The 16,597-nt window shown below is 37.9% G+C and overlaps 1 protein-coding gene across 4 annotated transcripts; it reads right to left on the bottom strand.

The window, feature by feature from the left end:
* Window positions 1-1,303: 1,303 nt before the first annotated feature.
* On the bottom strand, window positions 1,304-16,043 carry Sc5d (sterol-C5-desaturase). 4 transcript variants are annotated; one of them, XM_005378361.2, is made up of 6 exons: window positions 15,811-15,924; window positions 12,466-12,542; window positions 8,364-8,581; window positions 7,237-7,366; window positions 5,552-5,652; window positions 1,304-5,225 (listed from the first exon to the last, which is right to left on the bottom strand). In XM_005378361.2, the coding sequence occupies exons 3-6, from the start codon at window positions 8,571-8,573 to the stop codon at window positions 4,770-4,772; spliced, it is 897 nt and encodes a 298-aa protein (XP_005378418.1). In that variant the 5' UTR covers window positions 8,574-8,581; window positions 12,466-12,542; window positions 15,811-15,924; the 3' UTR covers window positions 1,304-4,769. The 4 variants fall into 4 exon arrangements, with proteins under 4 accessions (XP_005378418.1, XP_005378420.1, XP_005378417.1 ...); XM_005378360.2 differs by lacking the exon at window positions 15,811-15,924 and adding an exon at window positions 15,942-16,043 and having other exon boundaries at window positions 1,308-5,225; XM_005378363.2 differs by lacking the exons at window positions 12,466-12,542; window positions 15,811-15,924 and adding an exon at window positions 8,754-8,924.
* Between the last annotated feature and the right edge of the window lie 554 nt (window positions 16,044-16,597).

Genomic DNA, 16,597 nt, shown 5'->3' with positions numbered 1-16,597 from the left:
AAAACATAAACACACAAAACTTGAGACAAAAATTTGCAGCAGCTTTATTTATAATAACCCATACTGGAAATAACCCAAATAATCATCAACCAATGGATTAAAAAATAGCACTACACTTCAGTGGAATACTATCTAATAATAAAAAGGGACAAACTACAGATTTATGCAACAGCATGAATCTCACAATGTGTTAAGCTAAAGAAACCAAACACAAGAGCACATACTGTCTGATTCAATTCAAATGAAATTCTAAAACAGGCAAAATTAACCTCCAGTAAACTGAAAATAGATCAGTGGTTACCTAGGCCTGGGGAGAGATGAACTGCAGAGGGAAATTAAACTTTTTCTGGTAAAGAAAATGTTCTAAATCTTGATTGGAGATGACATTGTTGTATAAATTTGTAAAGGCTCATTAAGTTGTACTGTTAAATTGGGTATGTTTTATGTAAATTATACTTCTACTAAGCTAACCAAAAAAAAAAAAAAGACAGAAATCACCAGTATATCTGAATGTGCACTAAGTTTCTAGGTTTGTTTCTTTGTTGGTAGAACGTGTCAGAGGTCAAGTTTACATTTAAATAAATGTCTTAGCTAAATTATAATAATGAAATAGAGGAAGATACGATGCAGTGAATAAAAACCTATGATATGAATGCTTTTAAATGACTAACTTTTCATACCAATATGCTATTTTGTGATTAAATATGTTTGAGTATCACAAGTTGTTAGAAAAACCAAGTACACACTCTGCCTCTTGGGGGATTTAATCAATATATTAAACCTTTATCAAATGTTTAAGAAACCTTAATTAATGAAGCATATGTGGTGTTAAATGTTTAGAATTTGGTATAGTTTTGGAATTATTCATCAAAGAAATGACTTTTTTTTTTTACAAATTTTACTGTACTTGTAATTTAGTAATATAATCTTCAAGTTGACCAGAGTTAAGGGGGCACACACACACACATCTGCCTTTCTTGGTGTAAGCAACCCTTTTCTATGAAGATCCATTCATAGCCCGAGCACTGTGTTAAGAGACAGGTAGACTCCACTGCCAATTTGTATGTGGTCAGAATCAGGGCTACTGGTTGATTGAGGGGAAAAATATATCTTCAAATAGGTACAATCTTTGACTCTTCTCCTTTTGACACCCCCAAGGCACTCAACAAATGTCAAGTAAGGAAAACAACTTGGTGGGTAAAAGAGAGCATTAGAACACATTAAATATGTGTATCCACTGCAGTGCTTGGCACCTACTTGGGATTTACTAAATATGCACTGAACAGAATGACATTTTCATCACTTCATTTAATACATTCAGCGAAGTATTTATTGAAGCTCAATTACGTATCAGGTATTTTGTAAGAATGCATGGATTAACGCAATGATGATTTCTATTTTCAAGGCCTAGAATAAATACAGTGCACATAACAACAAAAGATGATCAAAAGCAGGAACTGCTGAAATACAGTCAGTCAAGTTTTTCGAGTCTGAAGTTATAAACACAAGGAAGGAAAGTTCTTTCCTGTTAGTAATTTCTTGCTGCCTTCGACTGGGTCATTTACAAATAGGAATTTACTTCACACTGTTACAGAGCCGGGTAAGTCCAAGATTAAGGTCCCAGAGGGTTTGGTGTCTGGCAGACTCAAACTCTGTTTCCATAATGGCGCCTTGGTGCTGTATCCTCTGGAGGGAACAAATGCTGGGTCTTCACATGACAGAAGGAATTATAACACAAAAAGGATAGAGCTCCCTTATACTTTTAATTCCATTTATGAGGGCGTGGCTTAATTACTCCTAATGGTCCTGCCTCTTAATGTTATCATCTTGATGATCAGTTGGGTTTTAATGTATCAATTTTAGGGGACACATTTAGACCACAGCATCCCGCAAATTGTTTAGTTTCTTTGGATAACTTTATTCCTGCTCTGCATGGCTAATGAATGACTTCACACTTTTTCTACCTAAATGCATCCCAAATCTTTGCTCTGTTATCTCCTACACATCACTCCTCTATAAAATAACTGCATGTGCTGTAAACAGCATGCACTCAAAACTGAACTCCTAATTCTCTCCCAAACCTGTCCCTGGGCTCTAGAAGACAGGAAGCAAAAGAAAAGGGGAGGGTAGATTCCTCGCATTCAGTATTAAGAGACAGGAGAAAGATGAAGACACAGTACATTTCTGTGGGTTTCTCAACTGTGCTCTCAATCATCTCCATCTACCTCCCAGTTTCTACCAGCAAAGGAAAAAAATGTAACTTTTTTTACTTCATTTTCCACTTTGATAACTATAAAAGGTTTCAAAGTCAAAGGGAAAGTTTCTCAATTGCCATTCCTCTAGGAAGGCATTTAGGTCCTCACTTCCCTGAATATTCTGAACTGCTCTAATAGAGAATACGAGAACATGATGTATATGTGCTGCTGGAGTGAGCACAAGAAGAACATGATGAAGCATAAAAAAAAGAATTTTTCAACATAATTCAGCTTTAAAAGACCAGAATTTAAGAAGGGTGAGAAGGCAGAGATTAATCTGACCATTCTTAACACTTTAAAAATTTTCCTTCTCATAAATTATGTGCTTTCCTCTGTATTAGACAGGAATAAAATCTATTAATTTTCACATTGCTATCAGTTATGGAATTAAACACTGGGACAACTAATGCAGAGAGAACCTGAAATATTTCGGAGCTCATTTATCATTCTGACATCTTTATTTCCTCCATTCTCCTCATGAAGAGGGTAATAAACCACATGAATGTGGTAAAGTTTGCTATCTGCTCAAGAAACTGGCTTCCTCATTGCTCCAGCATATAGCCAGTCATGGGATGAAACCTTTTCCAGTCCAGGGGGGCATGACTGATTTTTGTCCAAGAAATGTGAGTGAGCAAAAGACATACACTCCTAGGCCCCTCTCAGAGAAACTCTCCATACACACACGTTTCCTTCTTTCCCCATGTACCCCGTGACAAAGTGGATTCTAAACTAAAAATTAGGAAGAGCCACAAGGTAGAGCTTGAGTTTCAGAATGACCGTGTGGAAACCTGCTGATGACCAGGAACATCCACGTGAGTTTCTGTGAGAAGTGAACCCTGCAACAGCTACTTAACTTCTTTGAGTTCTCGTTTCTTCATGTCAAAGACTCATAGCAATGCCTAGTGAAGAAGAAAAGCTCAATGCATATTAGATGTCACTATTATTGAGCAATAAATTTACTTCTCTTTAATTTTCTTCTCTTTCTTAGGCAAGGTGGAACACTGAGCCGGGTAGAACTAGTGAAAAGTACTCAGCTGCATTTACCTGTTATAAAAAACTAACTGGTACATGGAATTCAACGTAAGAACATTTTCTTCTGGATCCCAGGGATTAAATTTTATGACTAGTCTCCTGCTAAAGTACAGCAGTACCTTGGCTCACAAACTCAATTCTCTCCGTAATTCTGGTCACAAGTTGAACTGGATGAGAACCGAATCAAATTTCCCCATAAGGTCAACATTGAACCTAAACATAAATCTAATAAAGATGTGAAATACAAGAATGTAATATCCCCCTTCTCTCTTTCTCTGCTAGAGTGAGCATCTGGGAAGGTTCTAAAACAGTTTAAACAATCCACATTGTCCCTGGTTTCAAATTTACATCAATTTGTGCAATGAATATTTTGCACTATTACAATATTTAACCGATGCAGTTTAATAACAGTATGATCAACTTTTATTGATTTTACATAAATAACAATAAAGTATCTTTAAAATTATGGTTTTCCAATATAGTTATGTTACAACACACAACTTTTTTTTAAGAAAGTATTTGTCAAATCTTTTTGAAGAGGCGGTGTGGGAAAGTGCTGACGGAGAAAGAGGAGAATGAGGTTTGTACACAAATCTTCAAAGATAAGACTGCAATATTTGGCAATTATTTCCTGTTACAAGAGACAGGTTTGTAACTGTGAAAAATATCCAAAGTGCAGTGCATTGATTTAATTAAAAAATCATCAGTGCCAAATATATTATTTGAGCATCAAATTTCCCTACCTATACTCAGTTTCCTAACTTTTATGCTTATTAAATAACGGTTTTACATGGTAATCATCAATATCTTCAGTTAAATAACCTCACATTTGAATTAAATCATGGCAACACTGTTATTTTTTTTTTAATTCCAATTTATTTATCCATTAGTAAAATGGACCACTTGATGATATCCCAGAAAATGAGGCTTTTATAGGAAAATGATAACCCTATATCTGCTACTACCCTTGGTATAATAACTAATATATCAGACTTTTATCCAAACTGATTGTTCTACTTGAGCAAAATCCTACAAGTAGTCATTATCATACCAATACTGAAGTAGCCATTCCTCAACAAAGAACCATCTTCACATTAGTATTTCTTGATTAGGGTACTTAAGCCTTGGTATTATTGAACACAATGAATTTTTCTTACTGAGTATGGGTGGAGTAAGGCAAAAGGATATATAGCCAGGTCCCTTCAGTAGTTTATTCTTTAATTTAAAACTATTGTAGAGGCTATACAAACTATAGATCTGCTGGTTGGAAAGATACACACTGTTCTCGGACGAACGCTCAGTACTTGAAACATGGTATTAGAATCTTGGTGTTCACAGCATCTTCTTTTGATCTACCACATGGCCATTCCTCAGCAGCGTGCACAACGCTGATTTTCAAATGACGCCACTTACTTGCCATGTATCTTCACTGGGTATCGATTATTTCTCCTTATTAAAAATATTTAAGATTTGGGCAATAATCTACTCTATCTTCGTGAGCTCTCCATTGCCTAATTTTTCATTTTTATAACCATTCTCTGAAGGGCTATTGCAATTTTGTTCCGTCACACTCTTCACGTAACTATGTGGTCCCTTTCCCTCAAAGGAGGAAGGATTTTTGAATGAGCCTCCGATTCTATCCCACAAGGTGAAGTACTGTCCGTAGTTATAGTCAAAGAACAGGTGGTGGTCTGTATGATGAGCTGAGCCATTAATAAACGGCCTGAAGATCTTGGGGACACGAAAATCACCATCATGAATGGAAATTGTCCAGACATTAACAAGGATGTACAAACCTAAGTACACCAACTTGTGTAATGGAAAAATAAAAGGGTATATATGGTAAGGTAGACTCTGAAGAAAGCCATCCAAAGGGTGAAAAGCATGACTTGCAAATGGAGTAGGAATCTTCCACACATGATGAGGTTTATGTATGCGCTAAAGAAGAAAGGGACATAATTAGCACCATGAACTTAACAGTCTACTTCATACTCATGTTACAGAGGTGACCTATCTAAAAGATCCCTTTGAAATTAGCAAAACTGCCTTAAAAGGGCCTCTTCCTTTAATCCACAAGTGAAATTTTAACACAGTCCCTCTAGATCCATAAAGAAGAGTACAAATAAAATGTACCTGGTACTTCCTATGACTCTGGCTACTTAAACATTTAAAAGAGGAAATTCTTGGGAAAGAGAATAAATTTTATAATCATACACTGCTGAAATGTGTAATATTCTTTCTATTTCCCGTTCTAATGACTCTACCTTGTATACAAGTTTATGATGAAGGCCTCTGTGAATCCAGTAGATCAGCATGTCGGTGAAAAAGAGGAAGGATATTACACTAACAATGAGGTGAAACCAGCCTAGAAGAGATAACAGGGAACAGAAGAATCAAGATTTGGCTGCCAGGACTAGAGTTCACTTTTTATATGTCCATGCAAGTGCAAAATGGAATCCTACAGTCGAACAGTATAAACTATTTTGGCTAACTCAATACATTAGAAGTTAATCTCCCCTCACTCCATGCAGTCTGGTCATTTCCTCATTTTTCTTCTCATAAGAACTTGAAATGAGGGCTGGGGATTTAGCTCAGTGGCACATAGCCTGCCTGGCAAGAGCAAGGTCGTGAGTTCGATTTCCAGTACCGGAAAAAAACCAACTTGAAATGGCCAAGATTTAGTTGACTTTTTTTTACATTTTTAAAATATTACTTACAATACACAAAAACCAAAAATTTTAGATATAAGTGATTAATTTCTTATTAAACCATAAAGAGACAGATATAAGTAATTAATTTCTTATTAAATCATGAAGAGACAGAAAAGGACAGTCTCGAGACATCTTTAAATATGAGAATGCTACTTGATCATTTTCCTTCACAGTAGCCTTCCTACAACATTATCTTAACAATAGGATCTTCTCGCTTAGAACTCTATTTTCTACTAAATACCTCTGGCTAGCATTAATGCACAATCTGATCCTTTCTGACTTTTCTAACCTTGTCATTCCCATACTTCTGCTCTAACTAGGTGAGTTTACTCAGCGTCCTCCTGAAATGTCGCTACTCTTAAACTTCCATCCCTTTGCTCACCATCCATTTGCCAAGTGACAGAAGCAAGTTACTGAAATGCTCTGTATACCTAATCTACTCACCTATAAAAGGAACACAGTAACAGTTGCCACCTCATAGAACTGTTGTAGAAAAAAAATGCATCGAGACGTGTGAAGAGCTTAGGACTGTCACTAGCACATTTTAATACTCAAGTGCTAACGCTATTCTTATTTTCTCTAGTCTAAATACCAAAAATATATCTTGATGAAATAATTTCAGAATTGTACAAATTTTAATTATGGCAAGACTGTTTACAACAGAAACAAATATAAATATCTAAAGGTCTAATGATTAGGGATCAATTAATAATTTGCAGACATACACACAAAAAGATACTGTAATTAATATACTATTTAATGTCAACACTTATTGATATGAAATTATGTCCATATTTATTGAGGTGAAAAAAGGGTGCAAATCAATATGTACAGTACAATTGCATTTTTGCAATGTAAACAATAAGTATACAGGCACAGAAAAGTTGGACGATACATGACAAACGATTTATGGTTTCTTAAAAATCTGTATTTTCTGATTTTCAGAAACGTTCATGTGTTACTTGACTCACTTTTTTAGAAGTCTGAATTCATTAAAAAATAATAGAAAACAACCCTGTCTGATCACTTAATTTTCTCCCAGGCAAAATTTCATCGATAATACACTTTAAAGTTGATATGTAAAATGAAAGAAATACGTATATGTGGCAAGATATGAACTCATGAAAGCAAAAGGTTAAAAACAACAATATAAAAGAAGAAAAAAGAGGGAGAATTATTTCTATATAGAAATCAGCCCAGTTTAGACCAGCCTCTGCACCGCTGTCTCCTTTACTTACCATGTGGAAACTCTATGTCGTCATACAATTTGCTGTAACCTTTCACCTCTAGCAGGAACAAAGCAACGGTGGGAATACTGATCCATGGCATTGACTGGACAGTGAATTTAATCTCTCGATAGACTTGATTCTGAAAATAAAATCTCCAGTATTTTAAAAGTCACAAAATCTATGCTTGACAAAAATGGCATAAAATTGTTTTGGACTGGATTTTTAAACTCTCTCTTACATATATGGAAAGGCTTACCTCCATAATGTTTCTATAAAAATTTCAATACATGGGAGCATGTAAGAAAATACTCCTTTTGTATTGAGCAAACAACGTAACTATCTTAAATTCTACAATGATTTCTCCTTCCCACAAAATTTGTATTCTGAATTTCTATTTATGAAATAATCATTTCTTTCGTAATTAACTTCCATCCCCAAACCTATTCTTAAAAAAAATTCACAACAGGGATGTAGTTCAGTGGTGCAGTACCTGCCTTGATAGCAAGAAGCCCTGAGTAGGGGCTGGGGATTTAGCTCAGCGGCAAAAGCGCCTGCCTGGCAAGCGCAAGGTGGTGAGTTCGGTTCCCGGTACCGGAGAAAAACAAACAAAAGAAACAAACAAAAAAAACAAAAAAAGAAGCCCTGAGTTAATTCCTGCTACCAAAAAAGAAAAAAAGCCCCTAAAAAATGTTTAGTCCTTGTAGTAAATGACAAATACAAATAACTGAATGACTATAAACAACTCTAATGCTATGAGTTTGAATCCCATCTGACCAAAGAAAAATATACATTTAAAACATATTTGTTTGTGAAAGTCAAACAAAAATAACTGCATAAAGTCAGTACATTTATTATTCACTGTATTAGCAAAAAAATTCTCATATGCATCTAGCAAGGTAAGATAGTAGGCTTATAGTAAAAAAATTAGATTCATTCATATGTTTAAATTAAGGATGAAGAGATTGTCACTCAGAAAACTAATCTAAACTATTTTAGGGGCTGATTTCAAAAATTTTACTGGTTACATATACCCAGTTTAATCCGAAAATCTGGCAAAAACATCACATATTTTTACTATATATCACATTTTATTTTACTGCTACAGTAGCTAGAAAACAGGTAAGAAAATATCTTACCTTTAAAAATAGTGGATGTTTCATTAATGAATGGTCGTAGATAAAATAATAGCTCAGTGATGCACAGAGGAAATAAAGGACAAAAGCACCAAGGTTCGTTACAATCAGGAGACCAATAGTCTGTCGGAAAATGTCATCCTCCGGCCATGTAGATGGATATACATAGGGTGTAAAAAAGTAATAATCTGCGTAATTGAGAACATAGTCCATCTTCGACCCTGAAAGATAAACACATGCAACTATTCCTTATCACAGCTACCTTTTTCTAAGCAAAACTTTTTCAGAAAAACATGAAGTTTCCAATTTAGGATTTTATGTAGCACAAGTCTGTTGCCCATAGGTTCGTCTAAATGCCATCCTTAGCATCGAAGAGAACCTCCACATACGCACCTGTGTGGCGAGCCTTGTTACTGCACTGCTGTTTCTTCAGAAAGCAGTCACGTGTTTTGCAGGTTTGCTGGGAACACCATCACCACCACGATGACTGTGACAATATGCTTGGCAACTTCCTCATGTTTTTGTTTTTGTTTTTATTTTATGAAGGAAGCTGGGCACCTATAAGTATAAAGTCTCCGGCATGCACCCCTCTGTGACACTCTTCCTGCATCAGGGTCGTGCACACTGGAATGTTTTTCCCTTCTCATTTCTAAGTAGAGATTACTGCTCAGGAAGTGCTAATTCACTCTGTCCAAGATGCAAAGATTGTTCTCAGTCTTGTGAAAGGTTTTACACTTGGCAAATGACTATGCTGGAAGCTGTAGTCTGCTCTTGATAGAGGTGGGGCCAAAGGATTGAGTGTGTCTTGTAGCATTAGGTGCCTGGTTACACTGGCAACCAGGCTCCTTGGGTAGGCCACCGCTAATCCCATAGAAACATGGAATCTAGCTGCGGTGGAACAACCTGTGGTGGAATGAAAGGCCTTTGAGCAAACCCGAGCAGCTCCTTTGCCAACATCCTCTAAATTTGGATTTCATGATTCAGGCAGGTGACATCCTAAATACCATCTCTAGTCCAATCTCCTCATATTCTACAGGAAGTCACTAAAGCCCAGTTAGAGAAACTGAGGCCCAGGAAGCTTTTCCTCTAGGCCATCAAACTAGTAAGTGACATAAACCCAGCTCTAATTCCATGTTAGGGTTCCTGCGGCAACACTGCACATCGTAAAGATGGGAATGGAGAAGACCAGGTGTTCAAATGGCTACAAGTTCCATCACATCTCTGTCCTTTGAGGACTCATATTTCAGTGCAGTCTTTCTTTGCCCAGTAAGTCCAACACTTGGGCTTTCTCAGGGACAGTTTATAGTGACTGTCTTTTTTAGTGTATATAGGGCCATACTTTCTCATTTCCATGTATGTCTCATAATTTCTTTTGCAGAAAAGGAGTATTTGAAATAATGTAATATGGCAACTCTGGAAATCATATTATCTATATGCTTTCCCACCCTACCCTCAGGGCTTCACGCTGCTGGGCATGTAAGTGATTTTCGTGAATCCTTGTATAATACCTGTATTCTTTATTGGGCACCATTACTGAAACTCTAGTGATGACTGGATACAATTTCCTAAAAAGCCTTGAACCAATAGGTCTCCCAGCCTTTGCTGTAGTGCCATGGGGTGGGGGTGGGGTGGGGCATGATTTCAGTATTTCTGTGGATAGTTTACACCTCTAAGGTGGCCTTCACTTCCAGCTTGAACAGATAGTCAAGCTCCAAGATGACAGATCAGAGCCTGTTCCTTTCTTTTTTGGGTACACGCACAGCCCTTTGTCTCTTCCCATGGAGGTCTCATTGCCCCAAGTGACCTTCTTAATTTTTTGTTCAGACTCTTCTTAGGGCCTACTGGTAACAGCACTTCCAGGAGCTCTGATGTTAAACAATGATTACTCTTGACAAACACCTTATAAGGATAGGATGTTTACAGTAAGCAAGTTCTAAGACAGGTCTAAGAAAGACAAGCCTGAAGAATAGAGTTTTTCAGGGTACTGCATGAAGGTCAAACAGTGACAATTCTCTGGGTGGGAATTCTGGGTGAGCTGCAGACTTATTCTATTTCCCCCAATGGTTGCCAGGTTACTGTTTTTCTGTGATTATGTTTATTAGTTTATTAGTTTTCTTTCTTTCTTTTTTTTTTTAGGGCTATTAGTTTTCAAAACTCCCAGTAAGAAGAAGAAAGGGCAAGTTACAATGTCACAAAGCTCATTGTTCCTACTGGGATTTAGCAATTTTTCTCAAACTAATGCTTCCTAGAATTACCGCAAACTTTTACTTTCTAGAGATCCAAAAATGCTGATTTTGACAACTTTTGTTAGTATTTTTTGTTTTTTTATTTTGCTTTTACAGTGCAGCAGATTTTTTTTACTCTACTATTTGGAAGTCACCATTTCTCTTTACAGTACAGGGCTACCATTCTCACTTAGAACATCTTGCTGGCCTCAGGTATATTTTGAAATTCAGAATTTCTAGGCTTTGCAAAGATCATAAATATCACCTTGTCACATTAATATGCGTTTAGTATATGTATGAATATTCACATTAAGTGGAATACATAAATACTACATACAGTATTGTAGTTTATTTATATGAGGATAACTTCTTATACCTATGTATATACTTACAAATACAGTAAGCTAAATATATAATATAGTCTAATAATTGATTAGAGAATTGGTAAAGACTATAAAAACTTTATTGCTTTTCTTTTCACATAGAGTAAATTTTCAAATACATACAAAATCAAAGCTAAATCCCTGAAGATGTAGATATTCATGGGTACAGGAAAGACTCCTCACATCTGGTCACTTGAGGATCTTGGAGTAGGGTCCATCAAGCTGGGATTAGACACTGATGATGGGCCAGATCACGGTTCTCAGGTGATAACACACTGCCACCCAAGATGGCCTTTTGAAAAGATTTCTACCAATGCCGCGTCTTATGAACATGTGTTTCCGTGTGTGTGATAGCTCTCTGTCACAGTGCTTTAGCGCAATTCAGCCATCTGTGTTCACAATGTAGCCATTGACATCATTCATGTTATCAGTACCGTCCTCATGCTTTCATGTCTTTAAAAACCTCCCAGTAATTCCTCCATCACCCAACAAATGACTGACAGAAGCACCATGATCAACGTTGAGCATTTCGAGGACAGCTTCTTCTGACTTACTAATGGTTTTAGCCATTAAATGTATTGTGCAAGTAATGAGGTTGGGTATCATTGTCTCACTAGTAAAGAAAACCCTTCAAAATATTTGTAGGTTCATTTCCAAATCCCACTGTCAGCTAAAATACAAAACATTTATTAATATGGATTTGTCAACATCATTTTGTGCACTAAGTAACTTTGAAAAAAGACCTTTATGACTGAGCTCTTAAGGAAGTTTTGACTCCTGGGCCACCATTAGTTGTGTGGGCAGCACAAACACTTTTCCAGGGACGACACTCCTTGGCAAGAAAGGCTGTATTTCCAGTCATAACCTATGTGTGTGTTTGGAAGTCTGTGGGGGCGGGGGGAGGGGATAAATGCTAGTAACATTACTTTCACCAAAGTCAAAGAACTGTCTAGGAATAATAAAAACTGTCAATGTTTGCTACACTTTCACACTGTTCCCCAAACTTCTGAATCCTTCCTTCTTGATGCTACTATTCTTCCTGAGTGGCAGTTCTTCATATACCCTAGGTTGTTTCATGATTTATAGAGCAATGAGTACCATTTATTTCCCTACTGTCAAATCAATTTAAACATGGTTAGGATCTTCATTTTCTGTCCCACACAATTTTTTCCTGCTTTTCACTAGTTATTGGTCTTTGCTGCCACTGTAAAACAATCTTTGCCTTCCTTATAACACATGTTGGGGGTTCCCACACTGTCTTTTTCAGTAAGATATCTCAACAGACACATCATGCACCAGCATCTCTAAAAACCCTACTTTCTGTCCTGAGTAATTAAGAGTGACAAATGTCGATTCATTTTCGTTATTTTTTTTTTTTTCATTTTCGTTATTCTCATCAGGTTAAACCATTTTCAATGTTTTCACATGCAATTAAATCCAAAGTAACAAACCAACAAAAAAAGTGAAACAACATCAGCAAGCAAAAGGCAGGAATACCTGGTAAGTGCACCAAGACAAAACTGGCTCTTCAGTTGGAGTTAGGATTCGACATCAAATAGGCACAAGGGCTGATCCTAAAACAAAACCAAATGCAAAAACAACCTTGTGGTTTTCAGGTCTCTGCAGACTTGGAGATGGTGACTAACCCTACACTGAGTAAATGCCTACAAGCACTAGAGCCAGAGCTGGTCAAAGAGAATTGTACTTGTAACTTTTTAATAAACACATACTGTTAAATTCCTCCCCGTAGTGGATGTTCTACTTTGTGAGCTCACAAACTACGGAAGATCATGCTTATTTCTCTACAACCTTACTAAAGGAGGATATTATCAAACTTTCAGACATTCATCAATTTAACAGGAAAGAAAAAACAACTTGATGTATATTTAATCTAGATTCACCTTATCAGCATGGTTAATCATTATTATTTTTTCTGTAAATGATCTGTTTTTAATCCCTTGCCCATTTTCTCTTTGAGCTGTTTAGCTTCTTCATGAAAATCAAATTCTAGAAGCTCATTATTTATGAGTTTAGACTTCTTCTTGTAATATGATTTTCAAAGTTTTTTCATGACTTTTCAGGGAAAGAAAAATTTAACACTAACTCCTAGGTATTCACATAAATAATAAGTAACTCCAGGGAACATACATACTCCATAATTTGAAAAGGGTGTTGCTGTATCACAAAGGTTGGTAAGAACTCCACTAATCTATATGTTCCTTATACGGATATTCCTCAGGGTTATGTCCCAATAAACCTATCACAAATAGAAAATGTCAATTGAAAATACCTTTAATACATCTATCCTTCTGAAAATCCTAGATCAGCAACACCATACACTGTAGAGTTTTAGCTGTTTCTCCTGATCATGGTATGGCTAATTGGGACATGTAGCTTACTGCTACTGACTAGCAAAGGCAAGCACTGTACAGCACTTACAAGACAGGGGAAAGAATAAAATTCAAAATATGATTTCTAACAAATATGAATCACTCTCATACCATTTTCAGCCAAAACAAAATCTTGCTTTGAACTATCATTAAGTAATAGGGACAATTTGTAATGCCACAGAACCCTAATTCACTACACTACTGTACATAGAATAGTATGGTACAACCAAAAAAAGAACCAAACATTAACTAGGAATCTTTTTCATTCAATCTTATTATCAGATATAAAGAAAACCTTAACAGAATCTCAGTCCTTCACTTTAAAAAACTCCCAGCTGTGCACGTCGACACACATCTGCAATCCCTGCACTCTGGGAGGTTGAGGAAGGAGGAGGCTGCAAACTTAAGCACAGTCTGAGCAACTTAGCAAGACACTGTCTCACAAATAAAAATTTTAAAAGGCTGGGATATACCTCAATATAAAGGCCCTGGGTTCAATCCCCTGTATATATATAAAAAAAGTTCCCACAAAACCTGAGAAAACCTCTCTAATTTTCCTTTTAAAACCACACTTATTGTGTTAATTTGTACATACCCTGCACATTATTGCTCTAACAGTAAATCAGTGTTTAGGAGAAGGTAATGTCCCTCAGTTAATCTGGAGGTAGTTCCAATACTATGTTGTTAACCTCGTTCTCATTGTTTTTAAGTTTGGGTATTAATTAATTTGTTGAATGTATTCACAAATACACTGTAATGTCTGACATCTAATACCAAAAAAATCTGATGGATACGATCTCAAAACAATTAAATTCTGAAGTAAGTTTATATTCCAACCCACATGTGTAAAACGGAGATCACAGACTTAAGTGACAAGACTGTAAGCTTTAGGGACTAAGTAGTCTTTTGACACCATGTGACACTCAGGAGATATTCAACAAATAGGAATTATTACTATTACTACGGGGGGAGCCAAAGCTGAGTCAAAATTACTTTAATGTAAGGCCAGAAAAGGTGCCATCTGACTTTTCTTTGCAAAATAATAATTCTGATTAGTATTTACTATGTACTAGGAACTAGAACTACTTTACATATATTAACTCATTGAACTTTCAAAAAGCTCCAAGCGTCAGATATTAGCATCATCCTTATTTTACGGACGAAGGTGGGCACAGAAAATTCAAGTAACCTGCCCAAGGTCACAGAGTAAAAGACGGCTGGAGCTGGAATTGAAACACATGCAGTCTGGTTGCACAGTCCCTGCACTTCACCCAAGTTCTGCTGCCTCTGCACCATGTCAACTGTTAACTCCTCGCATTTAAAAAATTCCTCAAGGAGTCTGTAACCTCAAATAATTTTAAGGGGTTACACTCCCCTGAACTTAGGGGCTTAATCCTAAATACTACTGCTTTAAACATGTCTATATAAAATATTATTTTACCTTTGCAGAAACAGATCTTTTCTTAAAACACAGTTATCAATAAAACACTACTAGGCTCAGAATGACTGAATCTACTATTCTTTTTGCTTAACTTTAAAAATACAGGTAAAAACAGCTAACATTTACTGAGAACCACTTCTTATTATAACTTCGTTTAACTCTTCCAACTCTGTACGCAGGTACTTGTGTAATTTCCACTATACAGATCAGAAACAAATCAGGAATATTTAAATAATGTGTCGAATAACAAGTAATAGCTGTTATGTACAGTACATTCCACAGCCTGTTCTCCTAGCTGGTACACTGTGTCTCAAGATGTCATATATGCCACGGAGAAACTGAGTAATTACATAACGAGCAGAAAAGCACTCTGTAAATGATTACAGATCATGTATTTATTATTAGATATCTATCATTAGAAACTAAAAAAGAAATGATGGTGATATAAACGCGACCACCTAGTCGGTTTCGGTTAACAATACCAGATAGACACAAGCCTCCCAGCCTGGTAACTTTCTCCACGTAGGCAATGTTTTCTTCACCGATATACCACCTTCACGATTATTCTCTACACCACAGGGAGGCCAGGGTACAGCAGTTTTCTTTTTACGATGCGAAAGTAGTCATTTTCCGCTCCCTTCTATTCGTCTGAAACCGGGGGTTGCCCTCTCTCCCTTCTAATTACACTGCCGAAATGACATAATTAATTCTTCCGTCTAATTCCTTTTCCCCTTAGAAAAACAAACGAAACAAAACACAAAAAACACCACTCCCAGAAAGCAGGGTCATCAGCTGCAAAGGAAAGCACGATAGTGCTTTGCGACCACACTTCGCCCAGCAGCCAACACCAAACACCGGCCCGTCCTCCCTGCCCAACCCGCGCCAGTCTCCATCCCTCCGGGCCTCGGCCCCGCCGCCAAGCCCCACGCCAGGCCACCCGGCGGCCCACGCCCGCTCCAGCCCGGCGCCGCCCCCGCCCGCCGGCCTAGCTATCGGAGGGCGTCTCCGCACCGTGCCGGGACCTGGCATCTGGCAGGCAGGCGAGAGACCGCTGCGACGCTGCGAGAAAGGAAGGTCCTGGCCCACACCTGAGCCGCGCCTCGGGTATATTGCGCTTGCTGGCTCCGTGCACTCGCACCTACCTGGACAGGGCTGGAAATCGGGTCCCACAGCGCCGCTGAGCTGCGCGCAGCGGCCGGCGTCCGCAGCCAACACACCCAAGGAGAGGACCTGAGCGGTACGCAGGCGGCAGGCGCGGCAGCCAATCAGCGGCCGGCGCCATAAGCTGATATGACGGCGGATCGCGCGACTCGGCAGTTCGCCGCCCTCCGCGGTCACGTGTTGGCGCGCTCCAGGCCACGCCCCCTTCTCCCGCTCGCGACCTAAGGGAGGGTGGGAACTCGGTACCTCACTGGAACCGCTGAGGACCGAGTTTTTCAGGTTCCAAGTGTGTTTGCCTGTTTTCTAACTGGCTGCGACCCCTGCAAAGGAAGTTTACGGTGTTTTATGTAGACATTTCCAAAAAACGATGCACTTCCCTCAGTGAAATGGAAACCATAGGCTTGTAAGTGTAAGCCGGAGGCACTGTCCCACGCAAAAGAAGGAGGCTCGGGGGCTTATCAGTTGTTGAGCCTATTGTTAAGGGCTAGTGAATGGTTACACCCTGGCCAAACCGGTTCCGAGGTGTTCACTGGCCAGAGAAAGGTAAAAGTCTCCATAACACAAGTTACTGACAAACAAAAGTACAACCTTACAGCTTGAACTGGCTTTTATTTCTGTTTCTCGAATCCAGGTGGCA

The sequence above is a fragment of the Chinchilla lanigera genome, unplaced genomic scaffold (genome assembly GCF_000276665.1).
Source record: "Chinchilla lanigera isolate Chin_1 unplaced genomic scaffold, ChiLan1.0 scaffold00011, whole genome shotgun sequence".
In the NCBI taxonomy this organism is placed as follows: domain Eukaryota; kingdom Metazoa; phylum Chordata; class Mammalia; order Rodentia; family Chinchillidae; genus Chinchilla; species Chinchilla lanigera.
Note: the sequence above shows the minus strand (reverse complement) of the source record. Positions and strands in the feature narration are given on the sequence as shown.